This window comes from Cebus imitator, unplaced genomic scaffold, assembly GCF_001604975.1.
Source record: "Cebus imitator isolate Cc_AM_T3 unplaced genomic scaffold, Cebus_imitator-1.0 Scaffold0, whole genome shotgun sequence".
Taxonomy (NCBI): domain Eukaryota; kingdom Metazoa; phylum Chordata; class Mammalia; order Primates; family Cebidae; genus Cebus; species Cebus imitator.
In genome coordinates this window covers 2,338,119-2,357,196 of record NW_016107315.1, presented here as the reverse complement: position 1 = coordinate 2,357,196, position 19,078 = coordinate 2,338,119, and the positions used below count along the sequence as shown (strand labels likewise).

General features: G+C 43.4%; 1 protein-coding gene and 1 pseudogene across 1 annotated transcript; both read left to right on the top strand.

Moving 5' to 3' along the window:
• Positions 1-1,856, top strand: part of LOC108304517 — a 5,305-nt pseudogene extending 3,449 nt beyond the window's left edge.
• Positions 1,857-13,151: 11,295 nt separating this feature from the next.
• Positions 13,152-13,631, top strand: LOC108304455 (IQ domain-containing protein F5-like). Its single transcript, XM_017528686.1, has one exon. It carries the CDS (start codon positions 13,152-13,154, stop codon positions 13,629-13,631), a length of 480 nt encoding a protein of 159 aa, XP_017384175.1.
• The last annotated feature ends 5,447 nt before the right edge of the window (positions 13,632-19,078 follow it).

The window sequence follows — 19,078 nt, the reverse complement described above, 5'->3', positions numbered from 1 at the left end:
AAAAAAAAAAAAAAAAAAAAGAATAAATCATTTTAAAGGATGTACATGAAGTTTCTTTATAAAACCATCTCATTAAATGTTAAAAGATCTCAATGTAAATGGTAGACCAGAATCTAATAGAAAAACATGTGATCTGGGTGGTAAAGCATTTCATTAGAAAACTACAAAAGCAGAATTGTAAAGGGACAATGAATTCCAGCATGTCAAAATTATAGATCACTGTGGAAGGAAAGATAACCATGAAAAAAGTTAACAGGCAGACGACAGTCTGGGAAAGGATATTTGCACAATTTTTATTCAACAGAGTTGCTTGAGGAAGTCGCACAGGAGGGCAGGTGTTTGCTCCTTATCCATCAACTCAGAGCCTGGAGAAAGCACCCTAGACCCTGGTCATAGTTGCCCTTGTGACATCATCCCCTCTCTTTCTCCACATGTCCTGCCCCTGCCAAGGTCAGGGAGCAGCAACCAGAAAGGTCATGATCACCTGAACCACCGCTCCCCACCATGGGCAGTATATGCTGTGTAAGAGTCAGGCACACACACTCCCCCAGAGGTTGGGATTTGTCCCATGGCCCAGGGAAGCACCAGATGACTTCCTAGGACCCAGGCAAAAAAATGGGGAGCTGCAGCTGTGGGGACTTTGCAGCCAGGCTGGTCCTAACCTGTGCTCCCCGACCCCCACATTCTGATTGCAGAAGCCTAGTACAGATGAAAACACACTAGAGAAAGAGAAGCCGCAGCAGGTAGGTGGGGCCCAGGAGGAGAGAACTGCAGATCATTGACCAACCTCGGTTCTTGGATGTGGAGGCTCCATCTCTGATCCCATGGGTGCTGGTTCATCATTACGCCCCTATTCCCTCAAGCCCTCCCTCTCCCAGATGAATTGCATGTTATGGAGATAGACAGTAGAGAGGGGAGGAAGCAGCATGTTCACAGACCGCCTGGCAGGTGGGGCTCAGCACAGACGGAGGTGGAAAGGTCTAGGAGGATAAGGAGGGACTGAGAAGTGGAAGTGGGAGTCCACAGAAGTGAGGTGAGGGAAGACCCCAAAGGGCTGTGGCACCACACCAGGCATGAAGAGGCAGCATCGTGGGCTGGAGTTTGGACCAGGACACAGGCCATAAATGCAGAGATTCACTGATTCTCATAAAGATCCTTCAGTTCCTCACACCCTGGTCTTCCAGTCAGGTCGTCTGGACCAGAAAGTGTCTCCCCTTGTCCCATGGACTTGAGAAGTCCACAGGTCAAGCATATCCCAATTTCATAGCTGAAGACACTGCTCTGAGGGTGCCCGGAGCCATGGACAGGACAGAAGTAGAGGACCTCAGAACCAGCGGTGGCGGGGGGGTCTGATTCTGTAAAGAATCAGTCCTGGGAACCAGCAGTGGGAGAGTGGATTCTTTGGAGAACGACCTGTGTTTGATGGTGACAAATTCACTGGGAGTCCTTTGCTTTGCTTGGCTAGTTGCTTCTTGCACAACTGTGTCACAGAAAAAGGGTGAAGGCAGCTGGGCAGATCCAGGCGTGGGGTCCTGGTGCGCCGGACCCTGCTGGTCGCTGCCCTCAGGGCCTGGATGATTCAGTGCTGGTGGAGGACGTTGGTGCAGAGGCGGATCCGTCAGCGGCGGCAGGCCCTGCTGAGGGCCTATGTCATCCAGGAGTAGGCGGCGGTCAAGCTCCAGGCCTGCATCCGCATGTGGCAGTGCCGGCAACATTACTGCCAAATGTGCAACGCTCTCTGCCTGTTCCAGGTCTCAGACAGGAGCCTTGCCTTCCAGACTGATGGCTTTTTACAGGTCCAATACTCAGTCTCTTCAAAGCAACCAGAGCTTCACATTGAAATCCTATCAGTCTGAAAGGCCTGGGGTGTGGAGAGCAGGTTCCACTGCCCTAGTAAGTGTCTGACCATGTCATGTGAGTCTCAGTAATTCCCACCACTTCAGGGACCTCTGAGATTCAGGCCCTGCTTTTTATCTACCTGAGGAAAGACTTCAGTGAAGGTACCTTTTCCCTGACCTTGCAATGAGTGACCCCTGTGAGGACTGACAGTGGCCATATGCTGCTGACTTTACATGCAAATCAGAAATTGGAGCCCAAGGCTGTCCTGGTGTGCAGAGCCCAGTGTCCCACTCCACAGCTCTGGCCCCATTCCTGTCTCCTGAACTTGGAATTTGAAGGGATTGAAATTTCCCGAAGACTGGGGGCATCTCCTCCTAGAAGAGCTGCCCCTGAGGCCATGCTCTTTCATTTGGCCATCGGGTCCAGCTGCGGCTTGCACACATTGGGTTTCTATTTGGCAAGCCCCTGAGCGGAGTCAGGGCCATGGCACACTCTCTTAGGACAAGTGCAGCTCAGGAAAATCACAGGGGACTGGCCTGAGTGAAAACTGGGTGCAACTGCCCATCAGCCTCCAGGTTACCAGCCTCATGCTCACCTGGAGGCTGATGGGCAGTGTCAAAAAACAAAGTTATGGCCAGGCGCAGTGGCTCAAGCCTGTAATCCCAGCACTGTGGGAGGCCGAGGCGGGTGGATCACGAGGTCAAGAGATCGAGACCATCCTGGTCAACATGGTGAAACCCCGTCTCTACTAAAAATACAAAAAAAAATTAGCTGGGCATGGTGTCGCGTGCCTGTAATCCCAGCGACTCAGGAGGCTGGGGCAGGAGAATTGCCTGAACTCGGGAGGTGGAGGTTGCGGTGAGCCGAGATCGCGCCATTGCACTCCAGCCTGGGTAACGAGCGAAACTCCGTCTCCAAAAAAAAAAAAAAAAACAAAGTTATAACAAATTAAGTTTAAAGATACTAATTGGCCTTTATTTGTGATTTTATAATTGGGCAATCCCTCAATCTAAACAATGAAATGAGTGTTCCTGGGGGCCAAGTAGAGGAGGTTGTTTCTATACACAGAAAAGGGCCTAGGAAAGCAGAATCAGTACAAAAAGCAGATTGGTGATTTCATCAGTTGCTTCTCTTGCAAAGGTGAAAGCACGGGGAGTGCCTTCTGTCAGCTGATACTGGCCTACTTGGGGCTTTGCTATTTTTTCTAGCTTTCTCAATTTCTCTCAAGGTCAGATAAACAGCTTACTTTTGATTTCATGATGTGGAATTTCAGCACAAGTGGGTTTCAGATGAACCCATTTTGGTTTCATCTGTTGGTCCTAGTTCAGGAGCTCAGTCTAAGCCAATGGCCTCCTATAAATTTTATTTAACAGCAGGAATGTCCCTATGGGAAGCAGCTGATTCATGATCTTAAGGCACCTGAGCTCTGCCTCCCTCCTGCCTCCTCAGCACCTGCTTCCCCAGGGCACTGAACACAAAGAGGGCTCTCACTGCCCTTGCCGCCTCCCTGTTTGTGGCACCACCCTAGAGACAGCAGCATACACCGGGTGATGCTCCCAAATCCCCTGCCTTTCACCTCTAGTGAGTTTGACTTCCATCCTATCTCAGTCACCCTTCCTATGATCATACCTTAGACCATTGCCTCCCAAAAGTTCTGTAAGGAAGGACCACTTCTTGAAAATGTTGAATCCATCACAGACCAATTAACATGTAAAATAATAAAAGTGAATTATGAGAAAGATATATGAAAAAGTCATTGAGAATATAAGCCTTGTTTGCATCATGAGAATACCCATAATATACTATTTCCATTTGCTATGTAAATTTCTTCATGTTTATTACCAATCTCTGTAGTCATCCAACTGGTAAGACTTGAAGCTAAAGAAGCTGGCAAACTGGCAACAACAATGAACAATGACAAAAATAAATGCCCTGGGCACACACCAAAAAAAAAAAAAAAAAAAAACCCTTTCTAGCCAGACACCAGAAAAGGGACAGGCTAACAAGATACAACTTTTAGATAATAACTGCTCTACTCCAGCCAACCACCACAGAAAAATCAGTGGTCCCACCCCCAACCATGCCAGTTAAGGCACAATAAGGAGCCTGGACTTCCACCCTCCCCAGGCTGCAGTGAGGACCCCAGTCCTCCTGCTGGAATGGTCTCAACGAATATTGAACAGGCAGCTGTAAAGGTGGAAAGTTTTACAATTTAGGGAGAATTGCCATAGTATTGACTATGTTCAGTCTTCCAATCTATGAGCATAATATGCCTCTCCATTTACTTAGATCTCTGATTTTGTCTCAGTTTTTGTGGTATTTACCATGCAAATCCCATACATGCTTTATTAGATTTACAAGTAAGTATTTTATTTATTAAAGCTATTATAAATTTTTTTTTCATTTTGGTGTCCACATGTTCATTGCTAGTGTATAGTAATATAATGGATTTTTCTCATTGCTTTGTACTTGAAAACTACCTGAACTCACATTTTAATTCTATAATTTTTTTTGTTTTTGTCAGATTCCTTAAGGTTTCTACATAAACAATTATGTCTTTTGAAAAGATGGACAATTTTCTTTCTTACATTAGGATCTGCATGTGTTTTATTTTATTTTCTTGCCTATTGCATTGGGTATAATTTTCCAGAACTACGGTAAATGAGATTGATAAGAGTTGATATCCTTGCCCTTTTTTCCCAATTTAGGGTTAAAGCATTCAGTCTTTCACTATTAAGTATAATGACAGCTGTAGATATTTTTATAAATGCTCTTTATCAAGTTGAAGAAGTTTCCCTCTTTTACTATTTTACTGAAAATTTTTATGATGAATGGGTATTAAAGTTTCTCAAATGCTTTTTCTGCATCAGTTTATATGACCACACAGTTTTTTATTCTTTAGCCTGTTTAATATGGTAGATTACATCAATTGATTTTGGAATGTTGAACCAGCCTGGAATAATCCCTACTCGGTCATATATGATTATTTTTATAAATTGCTGAATTGTTTTACTAACATATTGTTAAGAGTTTTTCCATGTATATCCATGATGAATATTAGTCTGTAGATTTTTGTAGTTTTTGTCTGGATAATGCTGTTTTCATTAAATGAATTGGGATTTTTTTTTCTAACTCCCCAAACTTGTTAGGGAAATGTTATCTTCTGTTCTATTTTCTGCAAGGGGATGTGCATGTTGGTTTTTACCCTTTAAATACTTGGTAAAATTTGCTACTAAAATCACCTGGACCTGGAGGTTTCTTTTTCAAGGAAGTTTTAAAATTCTGAATTCAATTTCCTTCACAAGACTATCCAAATTATGTATTTCATATTGTTGAATTCAGGAAGAATTTTTTCTTTGCCAAATTGGTCCATTTTCTCTCGGTTGTCAAATTTATGTGTGAAGAGCTGTTCATGATATTCTCTTCTTATCATTTTAATGTCTGAAGAATCTGTAGTGATAGCCACTGTTTCATTCCGGATATTGGTAATGTGTGTCTCCTTTTTTTCCCTTAGTCATACTAGAGGTTTGTCAAATTTATTAATCTTTCCCTAGAACCAGGTCTTTGTTTCAATGACTGTATTTTTTCCCTATTTTCAATTTTATTGATTTCTGCTCTTATTTTTATTTTCTTCATTATGCTCACTCTGGGTTTATTTTGCTCTTCTTCCTCTAGGTTCCTGATATGAGAGCTTAGATCACTGATTTGATGATATTTATAATTTTAATATAGGTATCTAGGGCTGTCCATTCCCTTTTAGCACTGCTTAAGCAGCCTCTAAGAAATTTTGATATGTTACATATTCATTGTCAGTAGTTCATTGTATTTTTCAAAATTTCTCACTGAAACTTCATCTTTGATACATGTAACATTTAGAAGTGTGTTATTCAATTTTCATGTTTGGCAGGAATAGCATAAAAATGACACTGCCTTCTTCTCACAGCATCTCCTCAAGTGGTGCAGGATTTCAGGTTTTAACTTTAGTCATGCTGCTCACTTTGATCACTGGTTAAGTTGGTGTTTACCAGCCTTCTCTATCATAAGATTATCCTTTTTCTTTTTGTAGGTATTTGGTGAGGAGATACTTTTAACTTATTTAAATATCCTTATTTGGATCAAATGGTTAATTAATTAATTTATTTATATCAGTATGAACTCTTCATTTCCTATTTTATTCAGTAGGTTATAAGACATTAAAATCTGGATTTATTTAGATCCTCAAATTGTTTCAGATTTGGCCAGCAACAGGCTCTTCAACTTGGCTTCTGTGTGTTTTTTGCTTTTTGTTTTTCACACATTGTCCTCATTCTTTGAGTACTTGCTTATTTTCTGGCACAAAAATATGTTCCAGGCTCACCTTATATTTTCCTGCCCAGACTGGGAATTAACCATTTCTCCATTATTCGTTTTAGTGAGTGTGATGGTTAATATTGTCAACTTGATTGGATTGAAGGATGCAAAGTATTGTTCCTGGGTGTGTCTGTGAGAGTGTTGCCAAAGGAGATTAATATTTGAGTCAGTGGACTAGAAGTGGCAGACCCACCCTCAATCTGGGTGGGCAATATCTAATCAGCTGCCAGTGCAGCTAGGATAAAAGCAGGCAAAGGAACATGGAAGGATTAGACTGGCTTAGTCTTCTGGCCTATATCTTTCTCCCATATTGGATGCTTCCTGCCCTCAAACATTGAACTCTTAAGTTCTTCAGTTTGAGGACTCTCGGACCTTCAAACACAGACTGATGGCTGCCCTGTCAGCTTCCTTACTTTTGAGGTTTTAGGACTTGGACTGGCTTCCTTGCTCTTCAGCTTGCAGACAGCCTACAGTGGGACTTCACCTTGTGATTGTGTGAGTCAATACTCCTTAATAAACTCCACTTTATTCATACATGTATCCTACTAGCTCTGTCCCTCTAGAGAACTCTAATAGAGTGAAAAATGGTGTTTAGAAGCCAAATTCTGGCAGTAGGTGTGCTCATTGTTATGGGGGTGATGATGCCCATAGGCCCTCTCAGTGGACAGAAGTATGAACATATTTTTGTGCAAATGCACAGCACATACACGCACACTTATATCTATATTTATTTCCATATCTATTGAGATCTATGAGTTCACACTGATACCTTAAATCCCAATCAAAAATCAAGAAGTTCAGTCTAGTTTTTACTTTCCCCATTTCCAGTTCCTATTTCTAACAGATACTTGACTCCCATTTTTCAAAATTTTCTTATTTAATCAATCTTCCCTCTTTTGAACCAATCTTTCATTGTCGCTGCTGCCCCACTCCCATGCACACCCCCTCCTCACCCTGCTTGGGCTCTGACCCACCAAGTCAGAAGCCTCTCTGTGTACATTCTCCACCTTACCCCCTTCAAATTCTATCATGACAGCCGACCAAGTACATCAAGATTGTTGGCATTTTGGGGTTCAAGGGAGCCCTCATTCCCCTGAGAGGACGTTTCTCCAGGTTCTTGGTCTATCACTCACCCAAGAATGGGAGAGGAGACCATGGCACAGTGCACTCATAAAGTAAATACCGGACTCGAAAAGTTTTTGCAGGAAAGTGATTTATTTAGGCAGAGAGAGAAAAAGGAGAAGGAGAGAGAAAGAAACAGCTAGCTCTCACACTTAGAGAAAGAAAAGCCACTTTCACACTGAGTGAGATGGGTCCCCAGAAGGGGGAAAACCAGAGAAGGAAAGCTCCTCTCACACTGAGTGAGAGAATCCAGAAAGATGGAATCCAGGAGAGGAAAGCAGCTTCCACACTGAGTGGAAGGGAATTGAGAGAGAGATGGAGTTTAGGAGAGGAATAGCAGTTTCCACGGGGGTAGAAGGGGACCCCAGAGGGGAAATCCATCAGGATGTGGTAGACAGGGACTTTTAACCTGGGAGGAATTCCATCCTTCTCCAAGCCCCTGGCCAATGAAAAGAGTTCCTTAAAACTTCTGCTGGAGTGATTGACCTTTGGTTCTTCCCACCCATGGGAAAATTTAAACAAAGACAGTTAAATCTCCCCGATGGAGAGAGATGGGAGAGGGGCATGGCGCTGGGAAGTTCTTGCCCTTAAAACTATGCTCCCTTGTGGACCCGGAAAGAAAACACATTTCCTCAAGATGAATGAAAACAGATGCAACTCAAAACATGTAGTGGCACAATTTCAATGGCTGAAGATAAAATACTTAAACATCTAAAGCACAAATAAAACCAATAGTTTACCCACCAGGGAGTAAGTCAGATCGACATCAGCTTTCTCAGCAGCAGCACTGGCTGCAAAGGGAGAGTGGAGCCACAGTTCCAACTTTCTGCAGAAGAATCTTATTCAGCACAGAATCATAAACTCACCCCAATGTTACCCAAGTGCAAGGATGAAATAAAGATCAGTTCTTACAGGCAACAATAAGAAACTTTCCAATACTCCTCCAAAATACCTACTGAGCAATGAGTTCCATGACAGTGAAAAACCAAGAGGGGAGGCACACAAAGAGCAGTGGTGTCTCAGCCCACTGATGCTGCTACAACAAAATACCACAGAATATGTAATTTAATTAAAAAATGGAAATTTATTCCTCACAGTTCTGGAGGCTGGAGAGTCCAGGATCAAGGCCCTGGTAGATTTGGCACCTGGTGAGGGCTATTGTACTTTCAACATGGTACTTTGTTTCCGCATCCTCCAGAGGGGAGGAATGTGTGTTTTCAGAAGGAGGAGGAGATGGAAGGGCAAAAATGGGTGAAGAGAAGAATCAGGTGTATAATTTTTATGTCAATTACGAATTGTATTTGCTTGCTATAATAGAAGCCTAGATGACAGCAGCTCAAACAAATTAGAGGATTATTTCCATCCTAGATGTGGTCAATACCTGCCTGGGAACCAAGCTTTGTCTCTCTACTTTCCCATGCTGCTGATTGGTCTTTTTTCCTCATGTTCTCTAAATGGCTACCAGACTGCCAGCTATCATGTGTACATTCCAGGAAATAGAGGGGTAAAGCAAAGGGCAAGGAGGCCATCCTACTGAGGGAGCCTCCCATGAAGCTTTTTCAGAAGACCACCCAGTGACTTCTGCTGACATCCCTCGGCCAGTGCATGTCATGCAACAACCCCTAGCTGCAAAGGTGGCTGGTGAAAGTCATCTTTTCTCTTATCCCTAATCTGGGCATATTGTTACCCCAGATAATCATGGTTCCATTAGGAAAATGAGAAAAATGAATACTGGCTAGGCAAGTGCAGTCTGCCTCAACTTCTATAGTGAAAAAGGAATAAAAGTCCAAACAATTCCCTACCAATTCAGCAAAAGACAACAAAAGTGAAAATGAAAAAAAAAATTGACAGATGGAAATCATGAAACAATATGGCAATAAGTCAAAGCTTATTAGAAGTAAAAATAACTGTGAATTTATAGTAGTATCTATTAAAATGCAGAGGCTTTCTTGCTGGATCAAAAGAGAAATGTATTTTGTGTACAGAAGGAGATGGGAAGTTGAAAATAAAGCAGTGGGTAAGGATATAGCATGGAGGGACTCCCACTTCTAGTAATGATGTGCTAAGGAATTGGAATGGTCCTTTTGCTGAAGATAACTAGAAAAACTGATAAAAGTATTTTTGAAGTTACTGCTTGAAGGAATTGAAAAACAACAATGCAGTGAAAAATGACTGGACCATGATCCAAACTAAGAAAGACACAAGAGATGCAAGCCTGGCATGTGGGTGTTGTTCAGCCCCTTCATCTTCAGATGCTTCCTGCACCTTTCCTGTCCCAGGCGTCCTTCCCATGACTTATCCTGTCTTCCATGCTGTCCTCTCTGTCCCCTGACTAGCACCTATCTTCCCCACACCCTTCATCACATTGCCTTCACACTGGGACCCCAGTGTACTCACCCGAAACATTTTAAATGCAGTCCTCAGTAACACCTGGGCAGAAATTCTGAGGGGGACCAGAGCCTGACACTGACTACTCAGGCTGTGGGCAGAGGCCCTTCTGCTCAGATTGAGCTTGTGGCAACAGCTGGCTTTTCAGTGATCAGGATCAGACAGAGAGGGTGCCTGCTTCTGCAGTGACTGCCTTGATTCATCTTCTCACTATGACAGGAGAGCAGTCAAAGACATTTGAGTCCTAACTGAGGCTTTAAGGGTATCCTGTCCTGGATGTGTCCTGCTTTCCCAGGAGGCTGAAAACTGGGTGCCCTGCAGATAGGACAGACACAGGGGATTCAGCCACAGTGAGGGAGTGTGCCCTGTCCCCCCAGTTCCACTGTCTTCATCAAAGATAATCATTGTTAAATCATTATAATCAAAGATAATATGTTAAATTTCCTGATTCCCTTCTTTTTATAATGCCTTTATAACATGTGCATATAAATAGAGACTGGGAGCATATTATCTTTCAATTTCATTTTTTTTCACTTGTACTCCTCCATTACAGCACATTTCATTAAGTGGTCAGTTTAATGTGTTTTCACAATCCTATATTTCCCAGAAACCACCACCCAAAACAAGAGATAGCATATTCCTCCTTCTTTGTGCTGTTTGCAAGCAACATGCCTTGTATCCCTACACTACATGTAAACTACATTCTTATCTATTTTACCTGTATAATAGCTTTGCCTGTTTTAGGATTTGTAATCATCTTGTAAGGACTCCTTTATGTCTAATTTTTTTTTTTTTAGACAGAGTCCCACTCTGTTGCGCAGGCTGGAGTGCAATGGAGCGATCTCAGCTCATTGCAACCTCTGCCTCCTTGGTTCAAGTGATTCTCCTGCCTCAGCCTCCCTAGTTAGCTGGGATTATAGGCAACTGCCATGACACCTGGCTAATTTTTTGTATTTTTAGTAGAGGCGGGGTTTCACCATGATGGTCAGGCTGGTCTTGAACTCCTGACCTCAGGGGATCCACCTGCTTCAGCCTCCCAGAGTGCTGGGATTATAGGTGTGAACCACCACACCTGGTCATCTAGCTTCTTTCATTTAGCTGAACATTTCTGAGATGCACATATAGTATATTCTTTATGAATGTAATTATTTTTATTACTGTGCATTATTACAGTATATGAATATGTCACTAAATTGTTGTCTAGTCTCCTGCTAGTGGACATTTGGGTTGTTTCCAGTTCTGACTTATTTCAATAAAGCTGCTATGAACATTTATGCACATATATTTTGTAGACATGTGTTTTCATTTTTTTTCTGAAAACTTTAAGGAGTGAGCTGCTGAGTTATAGGGCAGATGCATGTTGAAATTCATTAGGAAGTGCCAAACCATTTTCAAAAGTGGTTCTACTGTTTTACACCTTTCCGCCAGCAGTATATAAGAGAGCCAGCTATTCTGTATCCCTGCCAATATTTAGTCTAGACACCCTAGAGAATGGCTAAAAAATAAGCTGTTTTTTTTCTGATTTGGGTTCCCGTTTTTATTTTCTTCATGACTAATGATGTTGAGCATCTTTTTGTGTGCTTCTTAGCCGTACATAAACTCCTTTTCTGAAGCACTTGATTAAGAATTTTGCTGCAAACTCATTCTGTGTCACCCTTATTTGGCTCTATTGTTTGACTGACCTGAAATCCACGTAATTGAATTTTCTATTGACAGGGATTTAAGTTGCCTCAATTTTATGTTTTTATAGACCAGACTGTATAACCAAAGTCATAGATGCTCTTATATCATTATCACTCTTCCCTCCTCCACTCTTCCTGCCACATGTGTGGCTAGAGGAATACACACCGGAGCGTGATGGAGTCATCTAGCCCCTAACCATGGGCAATTTTGGGGACTGCAGACCTGAAGAGGTTGAACCTACTACCTCCAAATCATGGGCATTTGATGTGGTGTAAGATACAGCCAGTCCACCCAAAGTTTTAGGCAGGGAAAGGTGAGAATTCCCACAGTTAATTAAGATGCCAGCCCTCTGTCTAGGGTCTCTGGGCAAGCTAGGAGATTGAAGATTTGCTTTGCTTGGCACTGAGTTCCACAATGAATGACCTACCCACACCTCCTCTTTAACTTGATTGCAGATGCCTGGCCAGCTTAAAAAAAATGTAATGAATGATGATGAAAAAAACGTATTGATGAAACAGAAACCGAAGAAGGAAAGGAATAAGATACATGAACCTCTTCTTCCACCCCAAGCAAAGGTAGGTGACAGCAGGCTCTTAATTTGGGAAAGACCTCTGACATGCAACTTCTCTGACCCTCAGCACTCAATAGCGATGGTTATCTTCTCTGTGGCTCATAGCTTGGGATGATCAAGGAATTTATAGCCCAAACCAGGACACATTTGCAGAAGGTGGTGCTATTACTTCTCAGGAATAAGCATCAGAAATTTAAAATATCCCTAGCAACCAGGACAAATAATTGCCATACACAGAGGTGGGATGATCGGCAATTGACTCACCCTGAGATATCTTCTATTTCTGTATCAGCCTGAAAAAGGTGGGTGACTGAGACATGGGGACTTGGTTGCAGGGCAGATAAAGCCTGAAATGTGGGGACAAGATTATGCAAAGTTCAAGAGTAGAGTGGTGAGCACTGTTTGGATAATGCATTGCCAAATCAAGGGAAATCAATTTAAGCCTAGAATTTGGGGTATGTGTGCACATGTGTGTTTGTGTGTATGGTAACTGAAGTTTAAGGTATGAAAACCAAAGGTGTGTGTTTGTGTGTGTGTATGGTAACTGAAGTTTAAGGTATGAAAACCAAAGGTGTGTGTTTGTGTGTGTGCATGGTGACTGAAGTTTAAGGTATGAAAACCAAAGGTGTGTGTTTGTGTGTGTGTATGGTAACTGAAGTTTGAGGTATGGAAACAAGAGGAGGTCAAAGTGAGAAATAGATGACAAAGATTCCAAACTGTGTGGAATGGGGAAAGTTTTAATATTGTGACATGACAGAGAGAGAGCGGGTTGTGGATTTGAGCTGGAGTCGGGGAGGAGTGGGCAGGGCCAGCAAAGGACCCCACTTCTCCAGCTGGTGGGAGGATGTGAAGGGAAGTGTCATGGATGTCAAGTAGGTGGTCCAGCCCAGGTGGAACATGGTAACACTTCAGCCTCTTGACCACAGTGTCCTTGCTGTAGACTGGCCAACGAGGTCAGTGGAAATTTGGGTGAGGTAGCCAGGGCAGTATGCCTCCATTTTACAGGTGGGGACATTAGGACTCAGAGGTCAAGGTGAGGTGATCATGTCCATGTCCTGTGGGTGGCAAAGGGTGGACACCTACCAGGTCTCCTGGGTCCAGCTCTTGTCCCATTCATGAACTTTAGAGGAAGGGGCCATCCCTCATAGAGGATCAAGGCCCCTTCCTCTCACACCCTGGGGCTGACTGAAATGTGATAATGTTTCCTAAGTGTCCTTCCTTTTCCTTGCACCCCTCCCCACTAAAGAAGCCACTTGGTAACACTGAACTGGCCTCCACAAAGATCCAGGCCTGGTGGCGGGGCACTCTGGTGCGACGCACACTACTGCATGCAGCCCTCAGAGCTTTGATCATCCAGTGCTGGTGGAGGCAGGTGCTGGCAAAGCTGCTAGCGAAGAGGAGGTGGGCGGCGTTGGAGCTCTGCACACGGCAGCAATGGGCAGCAGTCAGGCTGCAGTCCTGGGTCCGCATGTGGCGTGTACGCCGGCGTTACTGTCGTTTGCTCAACGCTGTCCGCATCATCCAGGTCTATTGGCGCTGGCGAAGTTGTAATCCCCGTGGCTTTATCCAGGGCAGCTACGAGCTCACAGCAAGTCAGCTGAGTCTTAAGCTTGATATCTTCCAGGGATCACAGATTTGCCAAATTACAGACTGCATCCCCTTCCCAATAAAGAACTGACTGGGTCTGCTCCAACTGTGTGTCCCTTGTTCTCTATTAAACAAGTTCTGATTTTTGTCTCAGCAAAGGGTCAGGGAAATGAGGACAGTTACCTGTCATCTCATAGGTCAGCCAGCTTGTCAGGGGTCCTGTGGGGAGAAGAATGTGACAATCCCATGCTGGAGGAGCAGGGCTTGTGACAGATTAGCAATGTCAGCTGTAGGTGAGGGGGCTGGGGTTGCAGGGCCACCAAGAAGGCCAGCTCCAGGAAGACTAGTTCATGCCATGGTGTGTGTAATGGCGACCCCTGTGCCCATGCAGTATGGAGTCCTGTGCCATCCTTTGCTCTTAATCCTGCAGTGTCTTTTCTTAGAGCAAGTTCGGAAGCCTTCCCTGGGTCTACATAACCCTGCATGGTCTTTCTCTGGCCATCTCACCCTCTCTATGTCCTCCCTGGCTGCTCTGCTGCTTAGCAACTATCCCAAATGTCTTCCCATCTGGGAAGTTTGCTCTGCTGCCTGCTCTCCTAGGGCCGTCGGCTTCCAGATGGAGCTCCCACTCCATGCAGGTTTGTCTCTGTGCAAAGGCGCCCTCCTCAGCTCCTCAGTCTGCCTTCCTGTTTTCAAAGTCCTCATCCTTACTTGAGCTTGTCTTACCCGATTGTCTATTTTCTTTTCCCCTCTAGAGGGTGGCCTCCAGGAGGGCAGGACTCTGGGGTCAATGCTTTGTTCCCAGGACCTATAATGGGGCTTGGCACATAGTGCTTCTCTCTTTATGTATCTACACATATGTACAGGTTCAGTATCCCTTATCTGAAATGCTTAGAAGCTGAATAGCTTCAGATATCAGATGTTGGAATGTTTGCTTTTTACTTACATATTCAGCATCCCTTGTCTAAAAATCAAAATCCAGAATTCTCCAACAAACATTGTCTTTGAGCTTCATTTTGGCAACAAAAAACTTCCAACTTAAGACCATTTTGGGTTTTGCATTTTTAGATTAGAGGTACTCAATCTGTATATATTTAGATATCCAAATCACCCAGTTCAGAGCAGACCTCCCGCATCTAGCTCTTACACCCCAGGAGGCAACGTTCCTCTCACTTAGTTATTCCCAGGCAGGTACCAGGACACTAGGGACCACCTCTACAGCTTAGAACTCACCACATTATCCAAACCAGCCAACTGTAAATGCTTTACCCTGCCCTGCCTTGCCTTTCCCTCAGAAACTCAATTAAGACCATGAGCTCAGATCTCCCCTTGCTCCTTACTCTGCCACCTATGACCAAAACCTGGAACCTCCCTTGTCACCTGCATAGCATACCACCCACTGTAAGAACCAGGATGTGGGAGTGTAATAAACTTTGTTTCGTTGAGTTTCTTCTCGTCTCCACTTTTGGCCACGCCTGATTCATTTAAAAAAAAACAAAACAAAATACAGGAAGTGTGTGTGTGTGTGTGTGTGTGTGTGTGTGTGTGTGTGTGTCTGTGTCTGTAAGTTTGAAGTGTTCTTCATGTAACATGAGACTAACCATTTTCAGATCAACCACATAAGATTAACCACTAAGCTAAAATTAACAATTTGGTGGTATTTAGCGCATTCACAATGTTAAGCAACCACTGTCTCTATAAATTTCTCACACATTTTTATCACAATAAAAGAAAATCCCATTCATATGGTTTGGCTGTGTGTCCCCACCCAAATCTCACCTTGCAGCTCCCATAATTCCCACGTGTTGTGAGAGGGACCTGATGGGATGATTGAATTACAGGGTTGGGTCTTTCCCGTGCTGTTCTTGTGATAGTAAATGGGTCTCACAAAATCTGATGGTTTTAAAAATGGGAGTTTCTCTGCACAAGCCCTCTCTTTGCCTGCTACCATCCACGTGAGATGTGACTTGCTTCTCCTTCTGCCATAATTGTGGGGCCTCCCCAGGCATGTGAAACTGTAATTCCAGCAAACCTCTTTCTTTTATAAATTTCCCAGTTTCAGGCATGTATTTATCAGCAGCGTGAAAATGAAATAATAACCCATATTCATTAAACTACCATTTTCCATTATCCCCAGCCCCTGGCAACCCCCAATCTCCCTCTGTCTTCATGAATTTACCTATTCTAGATTTTTTATGTAAGTAGAATTATACAATATTTTGTGTCAGGCTTCTTTCACTGAACATAACATTTCCAAGGTTCATCCATGTTGTAGCATACATTGCTACTTTTTATCCTGAGTAATATTCCATTGTATGGATATGCCACATTTGTTTATCCATTCATCATTGATGGACATTTGGATGTTTGCACCTTTCGCTCTCGTGAATGAAGCCATTGTGAATATCTAGCAGCTACCTCATGTTACATTCCCACCAGCAATGTACAAGGGTTCAGATTTTTGTACATCCTTGCCAACATTCACTATTTTCTCTTTTTAAAAAAATTATAACCATTCTAGTTGGTGTGATGTGATATTTCATTGTGGGCTTGATTTGCATTTCCCTAATAACTAATGATGCTGAGTTAGGTGCATGGTCTCCATTTGAATACCATCTTTGGACGAATGTATATTAAAGTCCCTTGAAATAATTTTACTTGGGTGGTGATTGTCTTTTTGTTGTTTTAATACACATTTATCTGATGAACGAATACATGATTCACAATTCTATCCAGATCTTAGATCTGTGGCTTCAGCACAGATGAAATCCTACTGCTTAGAAAGAACTGTCCCACCATCCCTGGATGATTCTCTCAGCCAACCACCCTAGATCCCTCACACCCAACAGGCACATTGTTCTCAGCCTCAATCTCTCTGTGTTATCGTTTCTCTCTGGCAGTGTTCCCAAGTGTGTGAGTGAGTGCATCCTTGTGCACAGCGGGATGGGGCAGGGTCTATTGTCTCTCTATTAATATACACACAAGACCAGAACATTCCTGTAATGCAGAGAACTATAAGGAAAGGGAGTCAGCTGTGGATAAATCAGCTCACACCTAGAATCATGGGTGCATGCTGCTCTCTTTCTCTGTGGGGTTTTGCCTGTCTCTGTCTCTGCCTACCTCTTGTAATGTTGCCTTTTATTCTAATTGTCTCTTCTGCTCCTCAGTATATTTCCCCATTGGTTTCTACTTCCCCCGTCTGCTCTCTGCTAATGTCATGTCTCCTTCTACCTCTTTGGCTCACTGGATTTTCTGGATCTGTAAATTGCCAGTCCTCAGACAATCAATTTGCTTTTCTAAATCTTGATTACCCCTTGTCCACAATAGCCCCACAATCATGGGATGAAGAAGCCTTAGAGAAGGCACCAATGTGGTTGCTCCTGGATGATGGAAGTATGACTCACTGGGGCTCAGCCAGGATGTGCAAGTGCTTAGAGGAATATCAGAACACTTAATGCATATGATTGGTTCAGGGCTGAGCAAAAGATCCAAACCAGGTCAATAAGCCTCAGCTCTGGTGCTGTCTTAGAACTACTTGTTTTGCTAACTACAGCTAGTGCTCGACTTATGACCACGATTGGTTCCAACAGACCAGTCGTAACACGATTTGGTTGTAAGTTGAGTAGGTTATATGCATGTGGAGATGGTAGTGCTGCCGGAAGCTGGTCCGCACTGTCGTACGCCCAGCTGGGCAACGTTTGCGCTGCCAGACGCGGAGCAGTCATGGCTAGCGATTGTGGTTGTAAAGTCGAATGGTCGTAAGTTGCAAAAGTTGTAAGTCGATCAATACCTGTATAGGGATTATGTAAGCAGAGCTGCTGGGGGCGCCACACAGAACAAGCTTGCTGAGAATGAAGCCAACCGACGAAAATACAGCCAAGGAATGGGGAGGGAGGGACTGAGACTCGCAAAGCCTGAAGCTTGCCTAGCTGTCCTATGGGAAATTTTAATTTTGTGAGTCAAGACACCCCTATTTTCATTCAAGTCAGTTTTCCAGGCCATATATCTAAAGAGTAGGACACCTCATTGGATTAATAAACAAAGAGGGTTTAATATCATGTGAGCAACGTTTCAGGAAGTGGTTTTCAAACACTGGTTTTTGAATCAGGAACTTGACAGAAGGTGTACCTCGGGAGTTATTGACAGTAAATGTGGAATTGTCTCTGAATTAATACACACGGAAGACCAGAACATTCCTGCAATGCAGAGAACTATAATGAAAGGGAATCTGCTGTGGATAAATCAGCTCACACTAGAATCAGAATGGCCAGAGGTGTAAATCGAACGTGCGTTGGTCACAGCTCTGACCTATATATAGGTCACAGTCCAGGTTACTGGGCCCTACCTAGCACCCGCTGGAACCACTGGGGTACAGCATAGGTATTTCAGGATGAAGGTGGCTGTGAGTGACAGCACAATCAAAGGAACAGTGGTTTCAATAAATGGGAAGATTTTTTTCTCTTTCCCATGTAAGTCCAGTATACGTGATCCAGACCTGACATGGCACTTCACAGGGTGAAGAATCCTGGCCCCTCTCATGTGTTTTTCTGCTATGTATTGCCTCCATATCCAAGGTCATTGTTGATTCAAAAATGGTTGCTTCAAACTCAACAATTACATTCACAATCCAGCCAGCAACAAGGAAGAAAGAACAAAAGCAAGACGTACTCTTATCCCTGATAATACACATGCTGCTTTTCCCACAGCCCAGAAGAACATAAAAGATCTGAACAAAGGAGAGACATACTGTATTTATTGATAGAATTTCTTAAAGTTGTAAAATTGTCATTTGTCTCCACGGTAACCTGTTAAACTCACATTCCAATATAATAAAATTCAGGTCAATTCTAATCAAAATCTCATCATGACTTATGAGAACTTGACAAACTAATGCAAAAATGTCATATTACAGAATTAATTTTCACAATTAGTTAAATCCCTTTTGAAAACAGAATAGGAAAGTGTTCACAGACACTAAAATGTGTTACAAAATGATTAGTGTGTTGAGACACTGGCTACTAAGGATCTAAGTGGAATAAACATTTAATTACAAATTTGTTGTGTTCACTCCATCCTCCTCCTTGATGCATGTAACAAGGCAAGAGTTCCGTCCCCACCTTGGCAGAAGATAGGTTTATTTACAAGATAAGTTGAACCAGAGAGCATCTGGATGCAGGGAGTGCAGGCATAGCTGGCGGCAGTGGTGAAGCACCATACAAAACCCAAGGGAGTATGCCAAAGTGTACAGGTGAAACAGAGAAGCCTCCAGCCCTCTCTGCCAAATCAGCTTCCCAAAGGCTTGCAGACAGGTTTCATTATCCTACTCCCTTATGCAAGATTCTGGGATTTCTGTCTGAGAAAACTGAGACAAAAACAAAAGCAGAAGGGAGGGGCTTAAAAGAAATATTAGAGACAGAAGAAAAGATTAAAAACCACACATAGGAGAATTGCTTGAACCCAGGAAGCAGAGGTTGCAGTGAGCCGAGATCGCCCCACTGCACTCCAGCCTGGTGAGAGAGCAAGACTCTGTCTCAAAAA